At 36.4% G+C, this 23596-nt stretch overlaps 1 protein-coding gene across 4 annotated transcripts in view; it reads right to left on the bottom strand.

Annotated features, from left to right (window-relative positions):
- Nucleotides 1-1746: 1746 nt before the first annotated feature.
- Nucleotides 1747-23596, bottom strand: part of LOC121385766 (fasciclin-2-like) — a 131576-nt gene continuing 109726 nt past the window's right edge. For all 4 annotated transcript variants that reach the window (XM_041516537.1, XM_041516540.1, XM_041516538.1 and 1 more), the window contains 4 exons: nt 13865-14054; nt 11580-11648; nt 6920-7022; nt 1747-6162 (listed from right to left, as the gene is read on the bottom strand). In XM_041516537.1, the coding sequence (XP_041372471.1) occupies nt 6064-6162; nt 6920-7022; nt 11580-11648; nt 13865-14054 (461 nt within the window). In that variant the 3' untranslated portion in view covers nt 1747-6063. The remainder of the gene's footprint in view (nt 6163-6919; nt 7023-11579; nt 11649-13864; nt 14055-23596) is intronic.

Below are 23596 nucleotides of genomic sequence, written 5' to 3'. Positions count from 1 at the left end.
TGTTTTTGGTCATCTTGGTGTTTTTAATATCACAAAATAAAATTTTCATATTTTTAAAAAACGCACGTGCGTCTGAGAAGTAACATTCGAAGTGTTTTTGGTCATCTTGGTGTTTTTAATATCACAAAATAAAATTTTCATATTTTAAAAAAACGCACGTGCGTCTGAGAAGTAACATTCGAAGTGTTTTTGGTCATCTTGGTGTTTTTAATATCACAAAATAATTTTTTCATATTTTTTAAAAACGCACGTGCGTCTGAGAAGTAACAGTTAAGGAGTCGAGTTTTAGTTTATTTTTAGAGGGCATTTCACCATATCAAATTCACAGACTCATGTTTGACTCAATTGTAACTTTATCCAAATATGTTACAGGTTTGTAGATCAACTATAATTAGTGTTAATTTTCACGGGTTGAAACTAGGCTCTGTCCCTTTAAAGTTTTAGATGAGGTTATTTTGAAAACATGTCTATAATCAAAATATTGAGCACAAATCTAACTTAAGAAGCAGTCTGCATGAACTGAAATAACTGCACACTGCAAATGCACATCATGGAATGAAATGATTGTTAAATCGTGCCTGACACTAACGATTAACAGACAAAAACATATTTAATTAACATGAGCATTGCAAAACACTAACACAAGCCCTTTCAGCCATGGCAGTTCAACTAATTCATGCATGAAACACAAATCTCAATAAATAGTTTTACCAAATATTTGAATCTTTAGGATTAGATTTAAGTATGTGTTGAAGTTAAAATAAACATGCTGTTTTAAAAATTAGTCTATTGGTGAAACACATTGTTTTAAAATCGATCTTTTGGTAAAACACATTGTTTTTGAAGTCAATCTATTGGATAATGAACACATTGTTTTAAAAGAACAATACCCAGAACATATACATGTATTACAAAACATTTAAAAAACAAAAATGCTGGATGAAATATTTTTATCTATAAACAAAAATTAAAGTTTAAGAGTATTCTGTAATAGAGAAAAGGTTCTAAAAAATGAAATGATTGTCAAAACACAAAAAAAAAAATCTAAATACACAAACAATGTAAAGAGTATTAATGTAAATCATTACTGGGGAGCATGCCCCCAAACACCCCTAGCATTTTCGCACCCTTTTGAGGCTCAGTTAACGTCTAACTATTTTGCCAATCCTCTGAACAAAAATCCTGTGGGAAAACACTGAAATGCATGAAGAAACTGGTCAGCTGGAACATGGCATGAGCAATCTGACAATACACGAGCGATCTCAAAATACTAGCGATCTAAAGAATATGATCTCAAAATACATGAGCGATCTAAAGAATATAATCTATAAATACACAAGCAATCTAAAGAATGCAATTATAAAATACATGAGCGATCTAAAGAATGCAATTTCAAAATACATAAACAATTTAAAGAAGATATGAACAATCTACAGAATAAACAATTCAAAATATGCATGGGTTATCTAAAAAATGTATGATCAATCTAAAGAATACATGAACATTGTAGAGACTGCACAACTGAGTTAAAGAATGAACAATCAATTTGAAGAATGCATGAACAGTCTAAACTACATAAACAGTTTAAAGAATGCATGAATCAACTACAAATACCTCAACAATACAAACAATATGGATGTTCTGACTGGCACCTCAAACAGAACATGTCTGCGCTGTGTGTGCTACTTTAAATTTATAGCAACTCTCCAAAGGTTTTAAAACACTCAAGTATAAACAGAATTATCATGTTAGTCAACACTGCTATGTTTGAGTTCAACAGGAATGGTTGAGTCTATGTTCATCATGATCTAGTGAGACTCAGTTCAACAGCAGCCATCTATTTTGAGTTCAGCTGAATCAAATGTGTTACAGAAGTAATTAATTTTGAGTTCAACTGAATCAAATGAGTTTACAGAAGTAATTAATTTTGAGTTCAACTAGATCAAACAAGTTTACTGAAGTAATTAATTTTGAGTTAACTGGATCAAACAAGTTTACTGAAGTAATTCATTTGGAGTTAACTGGATCAAATGCGTCACAGAAGTAATAATTTTCAGTTCAACTGGATCAAATGATTTTACAGAAAAATCCATTTTAAGTTCAACAACAATCTACTGAATATCAGTTCAACAAAATACATGCTGAGTTCAACAATTATTCTTTTTTTAATTAACTGGTTGTAATCATATTTTTGTAACCAAAAATGGATATGTAAGTTATTTTAGCTACAACAATTGTCTATTAGCACAAAATGTTATACTTTTAAATGAGCAAGCCCAAAGGTTAGCACAAAATGTTATACTTTTAAATGAGCAAGCCCAAAGGTTAGCACAAAAAAGAAAAACAAAACAAAAGGAAGATAAATAATAAAAAATCGATCAGTTAAATTCATCAAATTTGAGCACTTATCTACCATCTCATTTAGCAAAGGATTTTACAAAATGATATCACGCACAAAGCAACCCATTTCAATTTCTTAAATATCAAAATTATTTTTTCATTGTGCAAAATAATCTTTGAGTCTTGAGGAAATCTTAAAAGAAACATGGTGTGATATTTTGCAAGTAATAAATGATAATATTTTCACTTGATGGTGTCGCAACAGGTTGAACACTTTCCTGTCTTCCAATCTTCTTATACTGGAACTATACAGGTTGAGCTTTGGTTCAGTTTGAACATCATTTGTAAGATTTTGTGACAAAACTGCACTCAGTGTAATAAAATATGAACACGACTTGAGCAAAATCATGTTCATCAGTTAAATAATTGCCACGCTCCCTAATAATTCTGGAATGTTAAGTGTTCATTGGCGCTGAATAAATATGTACACTGTTTAACAGCTGAAAAATGTATTTCTCGTCTTAGCTTGGTCTGGGATGTGCTCAAAGAAAAAAGAAAAATAGAAAATGAAATGAATTTCAAATAGAAGTCACAGAGAATAGCTTATAGCAAGATATAAGATGCTGATTTTATTAACTAAACGAATCCTGAATTTAATTAAATCATTTGACGAAGATTTTGTAACATACCCAACAACATGGGTAATGATCAATGGTGAGAAAATTATTGTTTCTTCTTTTTATTATCCTGGGACTGATTTTATTATTTTGGAACCGATTTTATTATCTTGGGACCGATTTTATTATCCTAGGACCGATTTTATTATCCCCGGATTGATTTTATTATCCTGGGACCAATTTTATTATCTTGGGACCGATTTTATTATCCCGGGACCGATTTTATTATCCCCGGACCGATTGTATTATCCTGGGACCAATTTTATTATCTTGGGACCGATTTTATTATCCCCGGATCGATTTTATTATCCTGGGACCAATTTTATTATTCTGGGACCGATTTTATTATCCTGGGATCAATTTTATTATCCTGGGACCGATTGTATTATCCTGGGACCGATTGTATTATCCTGGGACCGATTTTATTATCCTGGGACCCATTTTCACTCTTTACATTATTTCGTTTTTAAAAACATGCACTTGCACTTTTTTAAATATGTAATTTTTTCAGACCGAAATGTCTGTCCATTTGTATCATTACGAAAAATTCCATTTGTTGTCAGTATTTTTACCTACCATTATTTTTCTACGTCAATCAAGTGATGTGGAATTTTAATCACAAAACACTGGAACCAGTCCCAGATTTACATGTGAAACAAACATCAGTTAATAACGATGCAGATTTCCTGAAACATTTTAATTTATTTTACCTGATCTGAAAATCTAAGTTAAGGCAACTTTGTTGGGTTTGTTTTTGCATTTGTAGTAAATACCCAGTGGAATTCAACACAACAGCTGCATATATGTTATAATTCATTACAATTATCCTGAGATACGAATTTACTGCTTTTACATATTTACAGAATATTAAATGGGATTTTGTCTCAAATAACAAAAGAAAATTACTTCACGAGGGATATGAACTACATGTAAAGTGGAGTAAGTTTAATATCTTATTTATTACCATGAAATGTGTTTTAAACAATGTAACACAATGAAAACATTTTAACGAATAAAGACAAAGTACCTATTCAAATTCAGTTATATCAATTGCCATTTTAAGTCATTATAACGCATCCCACTGGTACATTCCACTTTGATCTAAATAACATTGTGGATGTTTTATATTACTATGTATTACGCTCTACTCAAGCTTTACCTTCCCAATAACAAATTAACCAATTACCAATTTGTATACTAATCAGGCCCTAATCTAGCCGGCGAAATGAGCGTTTTCTTTGCCGAAAGTCGGCGAGTTATTAACAGTAGTGAGAAATCAAAGTCGCCGTAATATTCTGGACCTAATCCGATTGTAAGTGTCCTCAACGTTTAGTTATTGAATAATAAAAATGATTTAAATTAGCTACTTTTTACAATTTTAAAGAAAAAACAATTTACACATGTTAAAACTGTCTAAAACACAATGCTATTGAGTGTGATCCCTGCACACTGTGGCATACTGTAGGACACCGAGCTATGCTGCCTAGAAATCAATGTTTTACTCGGCCCAAACATTCTGACTTAGACTGTACATGTAAGTGATGAAGAACATGTTACAAACATTTCTCCTTTCTAACAAGCTTTAAAACATTTAGTCACAACGTAACTAGGGGTAAGCACCATCAACAAAAGCATCAAACATTTCCAAGAATAAAGTTCAGTTGTAAAATACCAGTTGACCTGTTGATTTTACTCTTTTTTTCCAACCCCTTCAACTGAACATTTAGAGTAACCTCCCTTTAGTCATTAATATTGCTTTGTGTCAGCAGAGTAACCTCCCTTTACATTTGAATAGTGTGTATCATTTCAACTGAATTAATAAAAATAAAAAGCTTGATCACATAATTTTCATAGCATTCATTTTGCTATTTAACAAAATCTTGAAAATAAACCTAAAGCTCAGATGTAAAGTTTGTGAAATCATGACATATTAGTTACAATGACAACCATCAATACAGTACAATATGGCACATAGATGGCAGCCATAACATTTTTTTTTTTTTTTTTTTTTTTTTGCGATGTTTTTCATAAACTATTACCATGAAACAAATAAACAAACAAAAATACTGCATGTAAACACCACCAGTTTAAAATATTTAACAATGTGCATAAAACATCTCATTACATATTATAATGTTGCAGAAAAATACCTCAAACTATGATAACATCTGAAAAAAGAGCACCTAGATTTGTTATATTTAAAAGTAAAAGCAAAATGTTTACCATGTCTACTACACCTGTCGTGATTAAACATTTACACGGCCAGAAAAACTATACTGCTAGAAACATTATGAGATAAATTATATACTGCTAGTGTTATCATTGTAATAATACTACCTTATATCTCAGATAAATTATAAATGTAAATAAAAGTATTTTATTAAATGTCCCAGTGGTGCTAATTTCATTTAAACAAGAACAATGTGCAATTTTTTAGTACATGTATTGTGAACAATAAAACAGGTCCATAGTGCAACTTTAAACTGAAAAGTAATTTGCCTCAGTTTAATAGTGGAGATAATTTGAAAAATAAGAAGATAACTCCAAAAATATGGTAAAAATATGAGTGTCAATTGCGAATAATTATAGCCACTCTGGTCTACTGTGATTCTGTTAATAAAAGATGAGAAAATTGAATGGGACTATTTGATTGGTGGAATTTGATGGACTGTTATAATATGATGGTGTCATTTACACACATAAACCTGTTTCAGTCTATTATTTTTACACTACACGCTAAAACACCAAGCACCAAAACAGGAAAAAGAAAGAAAATAAATGAATATTTTTTCTTGTTCGGCCAGTTTCACGAAACTGTGATTCCACATATTAAATACACAGAGAGAATACAGAGGACTTGGTCCCACAGATGTTGGTATTCATATCATTTTGTTTTCAACATCTTCAAGAAAAAGAAACTGCATGGTGAGACCGTATTAGGGGAGATAACTCCATTTACAACATAGTCGCAATGCACCATTAACACTAAGCCCATCAACACTCAAGCGTATCACACACATTCTGTGGTAGCCACTTCCTGTGCCCATCAGGCTTTGGGCTCTGTATCTTCACCTTTGACCTCTGGCGTCTCAGAAACTGGGGACGTCTTGGGCGAAACCTCCTTTGCTTCTTCCTGTGCTTTTTCCTAAATATAAATGGAAAACATTCAACTACCGTATACTTCACAATGAACGGACTCAAGTACATCATGGAGGCAATATAACAGCGAAAAATTACTAATTATATAATTTTTTAAATTATTATTTTAGTACTTATTATTATTATTATGTTAGCACATATTATTATATTAGTACATATACTCTTCAAAAAAAGTAGGGGAACTCTAATACGAATTTACAATTGCTAAAATTGTAAGGTATATTAGCTGTGGGGAATGGTCATATGATAATAGTGAATTAATAGGGGAAACATTACAATCGGTAGTTCAGTATTACAGGTGGTTTTATGACCACCACAGATTTTGAAGGACGATTGGAGTCGGAAGTGAAATTTGAAAGTTGACGTTTTTTTTATCAGTACATCGCAAATTCAAACAATAAAAATGACTAAAAACAAAACAATAAATGCTGTATGATCAACAGAATGAAAAAGATTGACAGAAATAATGTTCCACAGTGATTAATCAACCTTCCTCGAAATTGTCAAAATTGAGAATGACACCCCATGCACATGTACGGGGCAACTGCGTGATGTACGTGCAAACTATGGAATGTGTTTCGGTGCATTAATAAACAGACCTGAACATTCTTTACTAGGATGTCTGTGGTCAAAACGTATGTTCGGTCTAATAGTTAATATTAACATTAATATTTCATTTTCCCCTACTTTTTTTGAAGAGTATATATTAGTAGATATTATTAAATTAGTAGATATTATTATACCGCGTCAGGTTCGGTGGCCGACTCTTCGATCAACGTGTCTGATGGTTTTTCTTCTTTGTCTTCCGGTTCCTTCTCCTCCATTGTCTCATCCTCGACCTTCACCCTAAAACAAGGCCAGACAAATCCATAACATAGATACATAGACATTATTATATGAGCTTCTGTGTCATACTGACTTTACAAAACAAGTGTCAGGATCCTTGTATTGTCTGAGCAAGAAAGTGTGTTTTGTTTAATGACACCACTAGAGCATATTGATTAATTAATCATTGGCTATTGGATGTCAAACATTTGATAATTCTGACATGTAGTCATGAGAGGAAACATGCTACATTTTTCCATCAGCAGAAAGGGATGTTTTATATGCACTTTCCCACAGACAGAAAAGCACATACCACGGCCTTTGACCAGTTGTGGTAGCAAAGTCAATTTTCTCTATTATGTATGTGGTTTAGTTAAACTGTCATGAACCATAACATCACAAACCAGTGATTGACTTTCCCTGATAGCAAAGTTAATTTTCTCTATTATGTATGTGGTTTAGTTAAACTGTCATGAACCATAACATCAGAAACCAGTGATTGACTTTCCCTGATAGCAAAGTCAATTTTCTCTATTATGTATGTGGTTTAGTTAAACTGTCATGAACCATAACATCAGAAACCAGTGATTGACTTTCCCTGATAGCAAAGTCAATTTTCTCTATTATGTATGTGGTTTAGTTAAACTGTCATGAACCATAACATCAGAAACCAGTGATTGACTTTCCCTGATAGCAAAGTCAATTTTCTCTATTATGTATGTGGTTTAGTTAAACTGTCATGAACCATAACATCAGAAACCAGTGATTGACTTTCCCTGATAGCAAAGTCAATTTTCTCTATTATGTATGTGGTTTAGTTAAACTGTCATGAACCATAACATCACAAACCAGTGATTGACTTTCCCTGATAGCAAAGTCAATTTTCTCTATTATGTATGTGGTTTAGTTAAACTGTCATGAACCATAACATCACAAACCAGTGATTGACTTTCCCTGATAGCAAAGTCAACTTTCTCTATTATGTATGTGGTTTAGTTAAACTGTCATGAACCATAACATCACAAACCAGTGATTGACTTTCCCTGATAGCAAAGTCAACTTTCTCTATTATGTATGTGGTTTAGTTAAACTGTCATGAACCATAACATCAGAAACCAGTGATTGACTTTCCCTGATAGCAAAGTCAATTTTCTCTATTATGTATGTGGTTTAGTTAAACTGTCATGAACCATAACATCACAAACCAGTGATTGACTTTCCCTGATAGCAAAGTCAACTTTCTCTATTATGTATGTGGTTTAGTTAAACTGTCATGAACCATAACATCAGAAACCAGTGATTGACTTTCCCTGATAGCAAAGTCAATTTTCTCTATTATGTATGTGGTTTAGTTAAACTGTCATGAACCATAACATCACAAACCAGTGATTGACTTTCCCTGATAGCAAAGTCAACTTTCTCTATTATGTATGTGGTTTAGTTTAAACTGTCATGAACCATAACATCAAACAGTGATTGACTTTCCCTGATAGCAAAGTTAATTTTCTCTATTATGTATGTGGTTTAGTTAAACTGTCATGAACCATAACATCAGAAACCAGTGATTGACTTTCCCTGATAGCAAAGTTAATTTTCTCTATTATGTATGTGGTTTAGTTAAACTGTCATGAACCATAACATCAGAAACCAGTGATTGACTTTCCCTGATAGCAAAATCAATTTTCTCTATTATGTATGTGGTTTAGTTAAACTGTCATGAACCATAACATCAGAAACCAGTGATTGACTTTCCCTGATAGCAAAGTCAATTTTCTCTATTATGTATGTGGTTTAGTTAAACTGTCATGAACCATAACATCACAAACCAGTGATTGACTTTCCCTGATAGCAAAATCAATTTTCTCTATTATGTATGTGGTTTAGTTAAACTGTCATGAACCATAACATCACAAACCAGTGATTGACTTTCCCTGATAGCAAAATCAATTTTCTCTATTATGTATGTGGTTTAGTTAAACTGTCATGAACCATAACATCAGAAACCAGTGATTGACTTTCCCTGATGGCAAGGGACCGGCCTCGGTGGCGTCGTGGCAGGCCATCGGTCTACAGGCTGGTAGGTACTGGGTTCGGATCCCAGTCGAGGCATGGGATTTTTAATCGAGATACCGACTCCAAAATCTGAGTTAGTGCTCCGCAAGGCTCAACCACTTACACCGACCAGTGATCCATAACTGGTTCAACAAAGGCCATGGTTTGTGCTATCCTGCCTGTGGGAAGCGCAAATAAAAGATCCCTTGCTGCCTGTCGTAAAAAGAGTAGCCTATGTGGCGACAGCGGGTTTCCTCTAAAAACAGTGTCAGAATGACCATATGTTTGACGTCCAATAGCCGATGATAAGATAAAAAATCAATGTGCTCTAGCGGCGGCGTTAAATAAAACAAACTTTACTTTTCCCTGATAGCAAAGTCAATTTTCTCTATTATGTATGTGGTTTAGTTAAACTGTCATGAACCATAACATCAGAAACCAGTGATTGACTTTCCCTGATAGCAAAGTTAATTTTCTCTATTATGTATGTGGTTTAGTTAAACTGTCATGAACCATAACATCACAAACCAGTGATTGACTTTCCCTGAATGCAAAGTTAATTTTCTCTATTATGTATGTGGTTTAGTTAAACTGTCATGAACCATAACATCAGAAACCAGTGATTGACTTTCCCTGATAGCAAAGTCAATTTTCTCTATTATGTATGTGGTTTAGTTAAACTGTCATGAACCATAACATCACAAACCAGTGATTGACTTTCCCTGATAGCAAAGTCAATTTTCTCTATTATGTATGTGGTTTAGTTTAAACTGTCATGAACCATAACATCAGAAACCAGTGATTGACTTTCCCTGATAGCAAAGTTAATTTTCTCTATTATGTATGTGGTTTAGTTAAACTGTCATGAACCATAACATCAGAAACCAGTGATTGACTTTCCCTGATAGCAAAGTTAATTTTCTCTATTATGTATGTGGTTTAGTTAAACTGTCATGAACCATAACATCACAAACCAGTGATTGACTTTCCCTGATAGCAAAGTTAATTTTCTCTATTATGTATGTGGTTTAGTTAAACTGTCATGAACCATAACATCAGAAACCAGTGATTGACTTTCCCTGATAGCAAAGTTAATTTTTTCTATTATGTATGTGGTTTACTTAAAATAGTAAAAGGCGGCAGTACCATTAATTGATGTCACAGTCTAAATAAGCAGTAATGGCGTTAACAATGGCCTAACAGAGTTCTTTGTTGTTTTGATGTCTTGAGTAAGTGCTGATAACTACACTTCCGCCTTATACCGGTTTAACTATTACACGCATGGAACCTCGTCATATCCAAAAGTGTTTTAGCTAAACTGGTATAATTAAACCAGTTTAACATATGTAAAGCCTACCACAGATGAGTTATTAACCAAGCAATAAGTTACTTAAGAACTTTTGCTCAGCTGTTAGGTCACAGCCATTTCACCGCTCACAGTGAGCTACCTGACGGTACTGAGCTAGTTTCTTTATGACTGTCACAATGACGTCACTCTGACGCAATTGTCATGTTTCCATTGGTCAGTTGGTAAATCCAGCTCAGCTAATAACTCATGGTGCGATTTTTTCCACGCAGGCTGATTTTTGCCCGAATTAAATGAAAATGTCCCAATCTGGATCACAACATTTATTCATATTAATTATCATTACTGGCAAACAGCTATATAAGGTTGCAAATGAATCGCTACGTATTTTTACATGGATTACAACTAATTTTGAGGGTAGAATGATGGAAACACAGTAAAAAGGTCTCAGATTAACACATTTTGCCCAAATATCTCTGTAGTTTTTTGCCCGAATTTAAGGATTTGCTCCAGCTCTAGGGGGTTAGTTGTTAGTTGCCCCCTGCCTCATACGCTTATGTGCGTGGCCAAAAATATCAAACACAATTATCAGAGATATTTTTCTCACGATCACGAGAGACGAAACACAGCCCAATCTCCTGCACACGATAGCTATTAGCTGAGCAAAAGTAACTACACTTCCGCCGTATACCGGTATAGCTAGTACAGGTAGTACTAAACCAAATAACTGCTGGCTGGGTCAAAGTTCAAGGTGCACCAAACTTTTGATAGAGAAGTGAACACCACAAGTCCTGTGATTGGTGATAAATGTGAGTGTTGGTTGTAAAAAGAAAAAGTTTCATCTGGGCAAAAATGTATGCAATTTTATTTCATCTAGTACCACTGTGTCAAGTAATCCGGTGCTTAAAACATGTGTGGGGTACCTGTAAAAAAAAAAAGTACTCAAATTTTGTGCGGAACTAGAGTAGTCATAGACACTACCCATTATCTCAGAAATGAGCAGCATAACACCAACTTTTTTTCTGATTCACTTTAAGGGTGAGGGGTTGTAGTATTTATATCTGTGGTGTTATGTCGATTGATACGTTGCAGGTAGGAGTTTTAGCCACATATGTTACTATTGCATTGATAAGGTCGCAGAAATGCGTGCCAAATCACATTACTGGAAAGGAGGCCTAAGTGTGAAGACAGCTTATGGAATGATGATCTCCAATACTCACTGTTCTTCTGGTGCTTCCTCCGATTCAACCTTGACCTCGTCTTTAGCAAGCAGCGGCTCCTTCCTCTCACTGTAATCATAAATCACACTTGTAAACACTTACAGGTTAACTTTAGAACAACATTACCTTCCTCTCACTGTAATCACACTTGTAAACACTTACAGGCTAACTTTAGAACAACATTACCTTCCTCTCACTGTAATCACACTCGTAAACACTTACAGGTTAACTTTAAAACAACATTACCTTCCTCTCACTGTAATCACACTTGTAAACACTTACAGGCTAACTTTAGAACAACATTACCTTCATCTCACTGTAATCACACTCGTAAACACTTACAGGCTAACTTTAGAACAACATTACCTTCCTCTCACTGTAATCACACTTGTAAACACTTACAGGTTAACTTTAAAACAACATTACCTTCCTCTCACTGTAATCACACTTGTAAACACTTACAGGCTAACTTTAGAACAACATTACCTTCCTCTCACTGTAATCACACTCGTAAACACTTACAGGCTAACTTTAGAACAACATTACCTTCCTCTCACTGTAATCACACTCGTAAACACTTACAGGCTAACTTTAGAACAACATTACCTTCATCTCACTGTAATCACACTCGTAAACACTTACAGGCTAACTTTAGAACAACATTACCTTCCTCTCACTGTAATCACACTCGTAAACACTTACAGGTTAACTTTAAAACAACATTACCTTCCTCTCACTGTAATCACACTTGTAAACACTTACAGGCTAACTTTAGAACAACATTACCTTCCTCTCACTGTAATCACACTCGTAAACACTTACAGGCTAACTTTAGAACAACATTACCTTCATCTCACTGTAATCACACTCGTAAACACTTACAGGTTAACTTTAGAACAACATTACCTTCCTCTCACTGTAATCACACTCGTAAACACTTACAGGTTAACTTTAGAATAACAGTACCTTCATCTCACTGTAATCACACTCGTAAACACTTACAGGCTAACTTTAGAACAACATTACCTTCCTCTCACTGTAATCACAAGTCACTGTAATCACAAGTCACACTTGTAAACACTTACAGGCTAACTTTAGAACAACAGTACCTTCCTCTCACTGTAATCACACTCGTAAACACTTACAGGCTAACTTTAGAACAACATTACCTTCCTCTCACTGTAATCACACTCGTAAACACTTACAGGTTAACTTTAGAATAACAGTACCTTCATCTCACTGTAATCACACTCGTAAACACTTACAGGCTAACTTTAGAACAACATTACCTTCCTCTCACTGTAATCACAAGTCACTGTAATCACAAGTCACACTTGTAAACACTTACAGGCTAACTTTAGAACAACATTACCTTCCTCTCACTGTAATCACACTCGTAAACACTTACAGGTTAACTTTAGAATAACAGTATCAGCTATGAGCGGTAGGGTTTAAATCTGTTTTACTGTATACTTTGTATTCCCAATAACAAGTAAAATGTGTTGAAGAAAAGGAAAGGAAGAAGTGAAAGAGAATGAAAAGAAAGAGAAGAGAAGAAAAGAAGAGGGGAGGAGAGGGGAGGAGAAGAGAGGAGAGAGAGGATGAGAGTGGAGGGCAGGGCAGGGCAGAATAACAGCAGAGAAGGAAATGAAACAGAAGGAAAGAAAGGAAATGGAAGGGATGAGTAGGGAAGCTAAGGGTAGGGAAGGGGGAACAGGGGAGGGAGGATAGCAAGGGAAGGGATATAATTTTAACAGAAGGAAAGTAAGGGAACGGAAGAGAAAGAAGGAGATGGGTAGGGAAGTGAGGGGAGGGGAAGGGGGAACAGGGAAGGGGGGTAGGAAGGGAAGGGATATAATTTTAACAACATCTCAGCACATTTTAATCTACATTTGTTTCAGTGTCTAACATACATCAAGAACACTTGATCTAGAGAATGAAAGAAGAAACAAAGCTCACCTGTCACCGATCTAGAGAATGAAAGAAGAAACAAAGCTCACCTGTCACATGATCTAGAGAATGAAAGAAGAAAGCTCACCTGTCACTTGATCTAGAGAATGAAAGAAGAAAGTTCACCTGTCACTTGATCTAGAGAATGAAAGAAGAAATAAACCTCACCTGTCACTTGATCTAGAGAATGAAAGAAATAAACCTCACCTGTCACTTGATCTAGAGAATGAAAGAAGAAATAAAGCTCACCTGTCACTTGATCTAGAGAATGAAAGAAGAAGAAATAAAGCTCACCTGCCACTTGATGTAGAGAATGAAAGAAGAAAAAAGCTCACCTGTCACCTTCCTCCATGGCTCCTGCTGCCCCGCTGCTCTCACCCGCCCCTGCGCCCATCTTGTGTTGGAGGAACCACAGGACGCCGCACTGCTTGGTGAAGTAGAGAGACACATCGATGACGACGAAGAGGATGATGAGGATGGCGATGAGAATCCCGACGATCGCCCCCGTTGCGAGGCCGGCCTGGGCTGCAGGGAAAACAGTCTTCATCAACAGACAACACATACCACGGTATTACTACTCTATTGGGAACAGATAGGCCATCATCAACAGACGACACATACCACGGTATAACTATATTGGGAACAGATAGGCCATCATCAACAGACAACACATACCACAGTATTTACTACTACCCTACTCTACTGGCAATATAATGTTCACTATATTTTAGTACTCTGATAACAAAATAGTGCATTGTCAACAGACATATTACTACTCTGATCACTATATAAAAACTTTGATAAAAAAAATATAAATAGAGCATTGTCAACATGCAATAAAAATATTGAATAGATAACAGACCCATTACCATAGTATAATATACAGTGAAACCCCTCTAAACCGGACACCCTCTGGACCAAGTAAAATGTCCGGTTTTCAGAGGTATCCAGTTTAGAAAGGTTAATTTCTGTACTAAGTTTTAAAAAAGGACCTCGAATTCCGGTTTACAGAGGGTCCGGTTTTGAGAGGTTCTCTTCTGTACAGATATTTAAAAAGGGACCATGAAAAATGTCTGGTTTTGAGGGGATTTCAGTTTACAGAGGGTCCGTTTTTAAGAGGTTTCACTGTATATTACTTTGATAACAACAAAATTAAAATGATTAAAATGAAATGAAAAGGAGTATTCCGTATAAATATTTTAAAGATTTATACACATAATTAAATTGTTTGTTAAAACCAAGTTACACTGAATGTCACACAATTAGCATCAACTGGCTGAAAGTCACTGAACTTAGCTTACCATGTATGTACCTTTTCTGTCTTGTCATAAATAACAGTAATATTATTATAACACTACAGACAGGTTAGTTTCACTTCAAAATGATGTCAAAATAACAGTAATATTAATATAACACTACAGACAAGTTAGTTTCACTTTAAAATGATGTAATAAATAACAGTAATATTAATATAACACTACAGACAGGTTAATTTCACTTTAAAATGATGTAATAAATAACTAATATTAATATAACACTACAGACACGTTAGTTTCACTTTAAAATGATGTAATAAATACCAGTAATATTAATATAACACTACAGACAGGTTAGTTTCACTTTAAAATGATGTAATAAATAACTAATATTAATATAACACTACAGACATGTTAGTTTCACTTTAAAATGTTAAATAAAATATTAGTATTACAACAAAATGCAGAAATGAATTTAAATGATTAAAAATGTGAAAAAGAGGACTCAAAACTAAACATGGCTAAAAGTAACAATGGTTACCTGCGAGTAGTCCACATGGCTAAAAGTAACAATAGTTACCTGCGAGTAGTCCACATGGCTAAAAGTAACAATAGTTACCTGCGAGTAGTCCACATGGCTAAAAGTAACAATGGTTACCTGCGAGTAGTCCAGCACAAAACAGTGATAATATATAACGCACTTTCAGTGACGATTATGGCTGTCAACCTATAAATCCAGCAAATTAATATCCACAAAACAAATAAGTGAGAAAATTCTACATTTTACTATAGTAATCCACCACTGACATGCAGACCAAGTAAATAAATAAGTTTGTTTTGTTTATCAACACCACTAGAGCACACATTTTTCCATTTCATTCATTCATTTCAACTTATTTTCATGCTTATATCCAATTAAGGTTCAAGCACGCTGTCCTGGGCACACACTTCAGCTATCTGGGCTGTCTGTCCAGGACAGTGGGTTAGTTGTTAGTTGGCTAGTGAGAGAGAAGAGGGTGTAGTGGCCTTACACCTACCCATTGAGCCCTTAAGAACTCGCTCTAGGTTGGAGCCGGTACCGGGCTGCGAACCCTGTACCTACCAGCCTGTAGTCCAATGGCTTAACCACTACGCCACCGAGGCCGTTAGTAGCAAGGGATCTTTTATAGGCACCATCCCACACAGGACAGCACATACCACAGCCTTTGATATACCAGTCGTGGTGCACTGACTGGAATGAGAAATAGCCCAATGGACCCACCGATGGGGATCGATCCTAGACTGACCACACATCAGGCATGCGCTTTACCACTGAGTACATCCTGTCCCCAGACCAAGCAAAAAACACAACATACCTGTAAACACAATGTATATATGTACAGACATGGGCAAAATCACGTGTCTTGTCTTGCTATTATATTAATCTGTGTTTATAATCCTAAGTGCTGCTAAGTGGATAGTTCAATCTGTTGTAATGGGAATCTTGTATAACAACCACTTGTCTATAAAGGACAGTCAGTACGGCCAGTCTGCACACCTCCACTGTGTATGTACAAAGGATTCACCCACACTGTATACACCAACCATTGTAACGTACAGTCACAAAGTCAAACTTTGTTTTGTTTAACGACACCACTAGAGCACACTGACTTATTAATCATTGGCTATTGGATTTCAAACATCTGGTATAGTCTTAGAGAGGAAACCCGCTAAATATTTTCCCATTAGCAGCTAGGTATCTTTTATATGCACCATCCCACAGACAGGATAGCACATATCCAAAGATGCATAATAACCCCCAATAATTAAAATAATAAATGTATTCATTTGTATTGTGAAAGGTATTAAATTAAATTAAATATTAAATTATGTGCCTACAAAATATTAAATCCAAATAATTTCATTTACTATTTACAAATTTAGATTATAGCATAGCAGAATTGCAAATTACACCTTTCACATTCCCAAGGAAGGTCCACCAAGGACAGAGACAAATGGTTGCTACACAAGATGCACTTCACACCAAGTTTGACTATGCATGCATTTGACCATCCAAATACCTGTGCAATACAAGCAAGAAGAAGGCAACAGCAGATACATACATAGACATGCAGACAACATTTCAGATTTGATAGACGTTTCTCTTCCAAGCATCCAAAGATATGGATTAATTTGTCCATAGCTAAATACCAGTGATGGCAGGTCGAAGTTTTAAAATAGCAAAAGTCTGATTGTTAAAGCAGCAACCTCTGGTTCACACGTTCGTATGCACGAAGTATAGCACAGTGTTGCATCACATTTCAGGCGTCATTAAAATGATTTGAAAACTGAAGGAAAAAGCTGAATGACAAGGTCACAGTAACATGCCAGTATTCCATTGCATTCTAGTTAAATAAAATAGAATAGATGTGTTAAACATCTAAATTAAATAAATATTATTTAACAAATGCATTAAACATTACTGCAATCTTAATTAAATACATGTACTAATCAACTGACAGTTACACAAACATATCACACACACACACACACAAACGCACAGACACACACACACACACACACACACACACGCAGAAAATACACACATGCAGACACACACACACACACAGACACAGACACAGACACACACACACACAGAGAGAGAAACACACACAGAGACACACACAAAGCTGGACCCTCGTTAAACCATAATTTCCTGAAAACTTATCACACACACACGCACACACGCACACACACACACACAAACAGCTGGACCCTCGGTAAACCGTAATTTCCTGAAAACAAAAGCTTTTTATTTCTTTGTAAACACCAGTAAAGATTAGAACTTCTCTAAACTGGACACAACTTAAAAATAACTTTATACCTTGTCTCGTGAGGGTTTGATTTAGAGGGGTTTCACTGTATGCATGTATGCACATCTGTCAATTTTTTCTTTCTTTCTTAAATATATATATATTTTTTTTTTATCCCACACACTGGTCATAGGATTTTATATTTGGAGTGGGGCTAAGCACGGTCTATATGTTATGTTACATGATGACAAGAAAATGTGTAATGTGGTGGTGGGGGGGGGGGGGGGGGGGGGGGGGATGGGGGAAGAGGTGCATTGAGGTTAATGCCAGCGATCTTGAGCACAGCTTTTCCCATTTTGATATTTCCAGGTCTTCTTGATCAGACAGCTCGTCCTACCTTTCTATCCACTTCCACATCCCAGTCCTCATCTCTCCAGCTTCCAACAAGTGTTGGCCTCCTATTGCTAATCACTTAACATGCCTACCATTGTCCGGCAGCTTATACTTGTGTATTAATTTGAGGTTTTACCTAGCCAATCACGTAAGTTTGCTGCAACACCCACTTTAGAGAAGAAAGGAAAGGAATGTTCAGTTCTTTTGACACTAGTTTGCAAAACAAGTAAAACAGGAACGAAAAAAAGATATTCGACACCCCCAGCACATTATAAAATCTGCTTACTTGGTGTCTCAACATTAGGTTATTTAAACATTTGGACGACAGAGACAAACCCAGATGCCATCGTATAGGCAATTCTAAGCCACAAAGCAGCAAAAGTAGTTTTATAAGCACTTTCCCAGACAGGACAGTACATTCCATGGCCTATGATGTACCAGTCAGTGGACATTATTCGAGACTGAAAACAAAAGTCCACCAAGGGATATTGATCCTGCAACCTACTGCATCTCAAGCAAATAGTTAGTTTGTTTTGTTTAACGATACCACTAGAGCACATTGATTTATTAATCCTTGGCTATTGGATGTCAAACATTTGTTAATTTTGAGATATAAACTTAGAGGAAAACAAATTCATTTTTCCATTAGTGGCAAGGGATCTTTTATAACAACTGTCCCACAGACAGGACAGCACATACCACAGCCTTTGATATACCAGTCATGTGCACCTCAAGCAAGTGCTCTACCACTGGCCCCCGGCTGTATAGACAAGTGTCCAATCTGACCTCCGGCTGTCTAGACAGTGTCCAATCTGACCCCGGCTGTCTAGATAGCGTTCAATCTGACCCCGCCCCCCCTGTCTAGACAGTGTCCAATCTGACCCTGGCTGTCTAGACAGCGTTCAATCTGGCACCCGCTGTCTAGACAGTGTCCAATCTGACCCCGGCTGTCTAGACAGCGTCCAATCTGACCCCCGGCTGTCTAGACAGTGTCCAATCTGACCCCGGCTGTCTAGAAAATGTCCAATATGGCCCCTGGCTATCTAGACAGTGTCCAATCGGGCTCACAGCTGTCTAGACAGTGACCAAGGAGATCAACAGGAAGTGATTAGGTACAAGTAATAGCATTACCTTCATGTTGAATTATGCATTTACTCCTAAATGGAGAGCTCCAACACATACAAGGGAACATTTTGGAAGATTTTGAAAACAAAATGTTCCATGCATACAGGCACTTGGTAAATGCAATGCTAACATTTGCAAACAATTTGATTGGTTCTCGATGAGGTCTGTCAAGTAAACATGACATAAAAACCAGTCTAAAGAGCTTTTTTTTCCTGCTCCATCTGGCTGAAATTGGTCCCACCAGAGTAAATTCAGCACATAGCAAGTCTGACGATAATGACTTTACCAATAAACCATCGTCAAAATGTCCATTTACGTGGTTCACAAGCACCATACAACTGTCAAAATGTCCATTTATGTGGTCCAGGAGCACCATACAACTGTCAAAATGTCCATTTACGTGGTCCATGAGCACCATACAACTGTCAAAATGTCCATTGACGCGGTTCATGAGCACCATACAACTGTCAAAATGTCCATTTATGTGGTCCAGGAGCACCATACAACTGTCAAAATGTCCATTTACATGGTCCATGAGCACCATACAACTGTCAAAATGTCCATTGACGCGGTTCACGAGCACCATACAACTGTCAAAATGTCCATTTACGTGGTCCACAAGCACCATACAACTGTCAAAATGTCCATTGACGCGGTTCACGAGCACCATACAACTGTCAAAATGTCCATTTACGTGGTTCACGAGCACCATTCAACTGTCAAAATGTCCATTGACGCGGTCCATGAGCACCATTCAACTGTCAAAATGTCCATTTACGTGGTCCATGAGCACCATACAACTGTCAAAATGTTCATTGACGCGGTCCATGAGCACCATACAACTGTCAAAATGTCCATTTACGTGGTTCACGAGCACCATACAACTGTCAAAATGTCCATTGACGCGGTTCATGAGCACCATACAACTGTCAAAATGTCCATTTACGTGGTCCACCAGCACCATACAACTGTCAAAATGTCCATTGACGCGGTTCACGAGCACCATACAACTGTCAAAATGTCCATTTACGTGGTCCACAAGCACCATACAACTGTCAAAATGTCCATTGACGCGGTTCACGAGCACCATACAACTGTCAAAATGTCCATTTACGTGGTTCACGAGCACCATTCAACTGTCAAAATGTCCATTGACGCGGTCCATGAGCACCATTCAACTGTCAAAATGTCCATTTACGTGGTCCATGAGCACCATACAACTGTCAAAATGTTCATTGACGCAGTCCATGAGCACCATACAACTGTCAAAATGTCCATTTACGTGGTTCATGAGCACCATACAACTGTCTAAATGTCCATTTACGTGGTCCATGAGCACCATACAACTGTCAAAATGTCCATTTATGTGGTCCATGAGCACCATACAACTGTCAAAATGTCCATTGACGCGGTTCACGAGTACCATACAACTGTCAAAATGTCCATTGACGTGGTTCACGAGCACCATACAACTGTCAAAATGTCCATTTACGTGGTCCATGAGCACCATACAACTGTCAAAATGTCCATTTACGTGGTCCATGAGCACCATACAACTGTCAAAATGTCCATTGACGCGGTTCACGAGCACCATACAACTGTCAAAATTTTCATTTACGTGGTCCATGAGCACCATACAACTGTCAAAATGTCCATTTACGTGGTTCATGAGCACCATACAACTGTCAAAATGTCCATTGACGCGGTTCACGAGTACCATACAACTGTCAAAATGTCCATTGACGCGGTTCACGAGCACCATACAACTGTCAAAATGTCCATTTATGTGGTCCATGAGCACCATACAACTGTCAAAATGTCCATTTACGTGGTCCATGAGCACCATACAACTGTCAAAATGTCCATTGACGCGGTTCACGAGCACCATACAACTGTCAAAATTTTCATTTACGTGGTCCATGAGCACGCACCATACAACTGTCAAAATGTCCATTTACGTGGTTCATGAGCACCATACAACTGTCAAAATGTCCATTTACGTGGTCCATGAGCACCATACAACTGTCAAAATGTCCATTTACGTGGTCCATGAGCACCATTCAACTGTCAAAATGTCCATTGAGGTCTACTTCTACAAAACTATTTCAATCCTCTTTCTAAAGTGGAAGTATACAATCATGATTTTATCAAAATGACCTTAAGGAAGGAAATGGTTTATTTAATGACACACTCAACACATTTTATTAACGGTTATATGGCATCGGACATATGGTTAAGGACCACACAGATATTGAGGGAGGAAACCCGCTGTCGCCACTTCATGGGCTACTCTTTTCGATTAGGAGCAAGCGATCTTTTATATGCACCATCCCATAGACAGGATATCACATACCACAGCCTTTGATGTACCAGTTGTGGTGCACTGGCTGGAGCGAGAAATAGCCCATTGATGGGGATCGATCCCAAACCAACAGTGCATCAAGTGAGCGATTTACCAATGGGCTACATCTCACCCTCCAAAATGTCCTTAAAGTGACAGAACCTAGTTTTTAAACACTACAAAGTAATAAAGCAATTTTTGGTTATTTAAATTAGAAGTACTTACATCTTATTATTTAGAATATTCATTTTTGCACACCTGCAGTGATTCTGGTCATCCAGGTTTTTGTAATACCCCAAAATGCATTTTTCATAATTCTAAAAACGCACGTTCATCTGAGAAGTAATGGTTATCGAGACAAACTCTAGTCCGTTTTTAATGGCATTTCCCCCATTTAAACATCACAAACTTTAGCTTCTCTTGGTTATAACCGTATCCACATGTATTTGCCGTTTTGCAGATTAACTAAACTTAGGCCCGATTTCTCGTTGACCACTCAAAGCAGCTAGGTTTAAACCTTCGGTCAAGATCAACTAAGCCTAGTTCATAATAAACCAGGATTCATTTCAAATCCTATTTCATGTGCGAAATCATTATCTCGCTCAACTAAACCAGGCTGTTCCATGAAGCAGACACTCCATGTACCCCTTCATATGTTCATGTTTTGTTTCTTTTTGCCAGTAATGACAGTCCGTAGTAACAATTATACCGTATATGAACGAGAAATACTTATTTCTATTATTAGTGAACATAGGGATGTTGTCGAGGATAAAAAAAAACCCCAACAAACAGCAGAAGTAATATGGAAATAGAACGTGTGTGGAGGACAATAACCACTAAATTCAATGCAATTCAAGGCACCCGAAATCATACAACTAAACAATTAAAAGGATGCTGGAAAAACGTCGCCGAGTCTTGCGTCAAAACAGCAAAGATGTATATTGTTCTAAACACTTTGCTAGAAAAGAGAACCGATTCATATTCTGCAGTTATAGTTGGATACTCTAGAAAACATACCGACTTTCAGACTTGCAAACAATCTGTATATTCAATATTGTCCAGATATTAAAAAAAAATGTTCTGTTTAACAACACCACTAGAACACACTGATTAATTAATCATCGGCTGTTGGATGTCAAACGTTTGGTAATTCTAACTCGTTTTCAGACGAAAGTCAGTAGTTTCCATTACCCGTAGTAGCAAGATATGTTTATATGCACTTTCCCACAAACAGGACAGCACATACCATGGCCTTTGTCTATACCAGTCATGGGACAGAAAAACACTAACATTTTAGTAACTCATTAAAGCATATTCAAGTAATAAAAAACACTTTATAACAAGATGTTAAAACATTTATGACCAATTTTCTAATTACGAATTGTTATAAACCTACATGTGACCTTATGAGGGGTAAAAAATGATGCTAAACGCATGTGTTATAGATCTTTGGAAAGGTATTCTAAAGCATAACATGACAGGAATGGTTTCGTTTTGAATTTCAAAAATAATATTTTATCACCCCCACACTCACTGCTGTTCAAAAATGTTTGTTTCGTACCACCTATCTCCAGATAATGTATTCCCTGCGTCATGCTGCAATGACTAAAATGGTGTGACAGATAGCACGGTTTGTATTTGCTATACTCATAGAAGTTAAATCCGCACATACTATTTGAAATGATCCTGTTGCAAGAAACCTCAACGTGACCAATAGTTGTTACGTAAGTGTAATGTTATGGCCCCTCTTTATACGTTGTAATTGATTACGAAAGATAATTTCCAAGTTATGCACACCTTCTTTGGTAAAATGGAACCGCTGCAGAAATTCTTCGTCACTGTATACATCAAATGGATTAAACTGTAATCTAAAAACACACGGTATGCTGAATATACGCCTATTTTCTAGCATTATTTCCATATCGTCAACGTCTCCGAGTCGGCCACATTTCCATGGATCAAGGCCTTAAATGCCTGATTTGGAGGTTTAACTTGAACCTGGTTCAAGAAGATTTTGATCCAAGATTCAAATTTGATTTGCAATGAGAAATGAGAATTTTAGTTGAACCGAGTTTAAACCGCGAATCAGGTTTAAACCAGCGATGAGAAATCGGTCCTTAGTGTCCATTTTCAGGGGCTGAAACTAGGGCCTGTCCGTTT

Source organism: Gigantopelta aegis, chromosome 12 (assembly GCF_016097555.1).
Source record: "Gigantopelta aegis isolate Gae_Host chromosome 12, Gae_host_genome, whole genome shotgun sequence".
Taxonomy (NCBI): Eukaryota; Metazoa; Mollusca; class Gastropoda; order Neomphalida; family Peltospiridae; genus Gigantopelta; species Gigantopelta aegis.
Note: the sequence above shows the minus strand (reverse complement) of the source record. Positions and strands in the feature narration are given on the sequence as shown.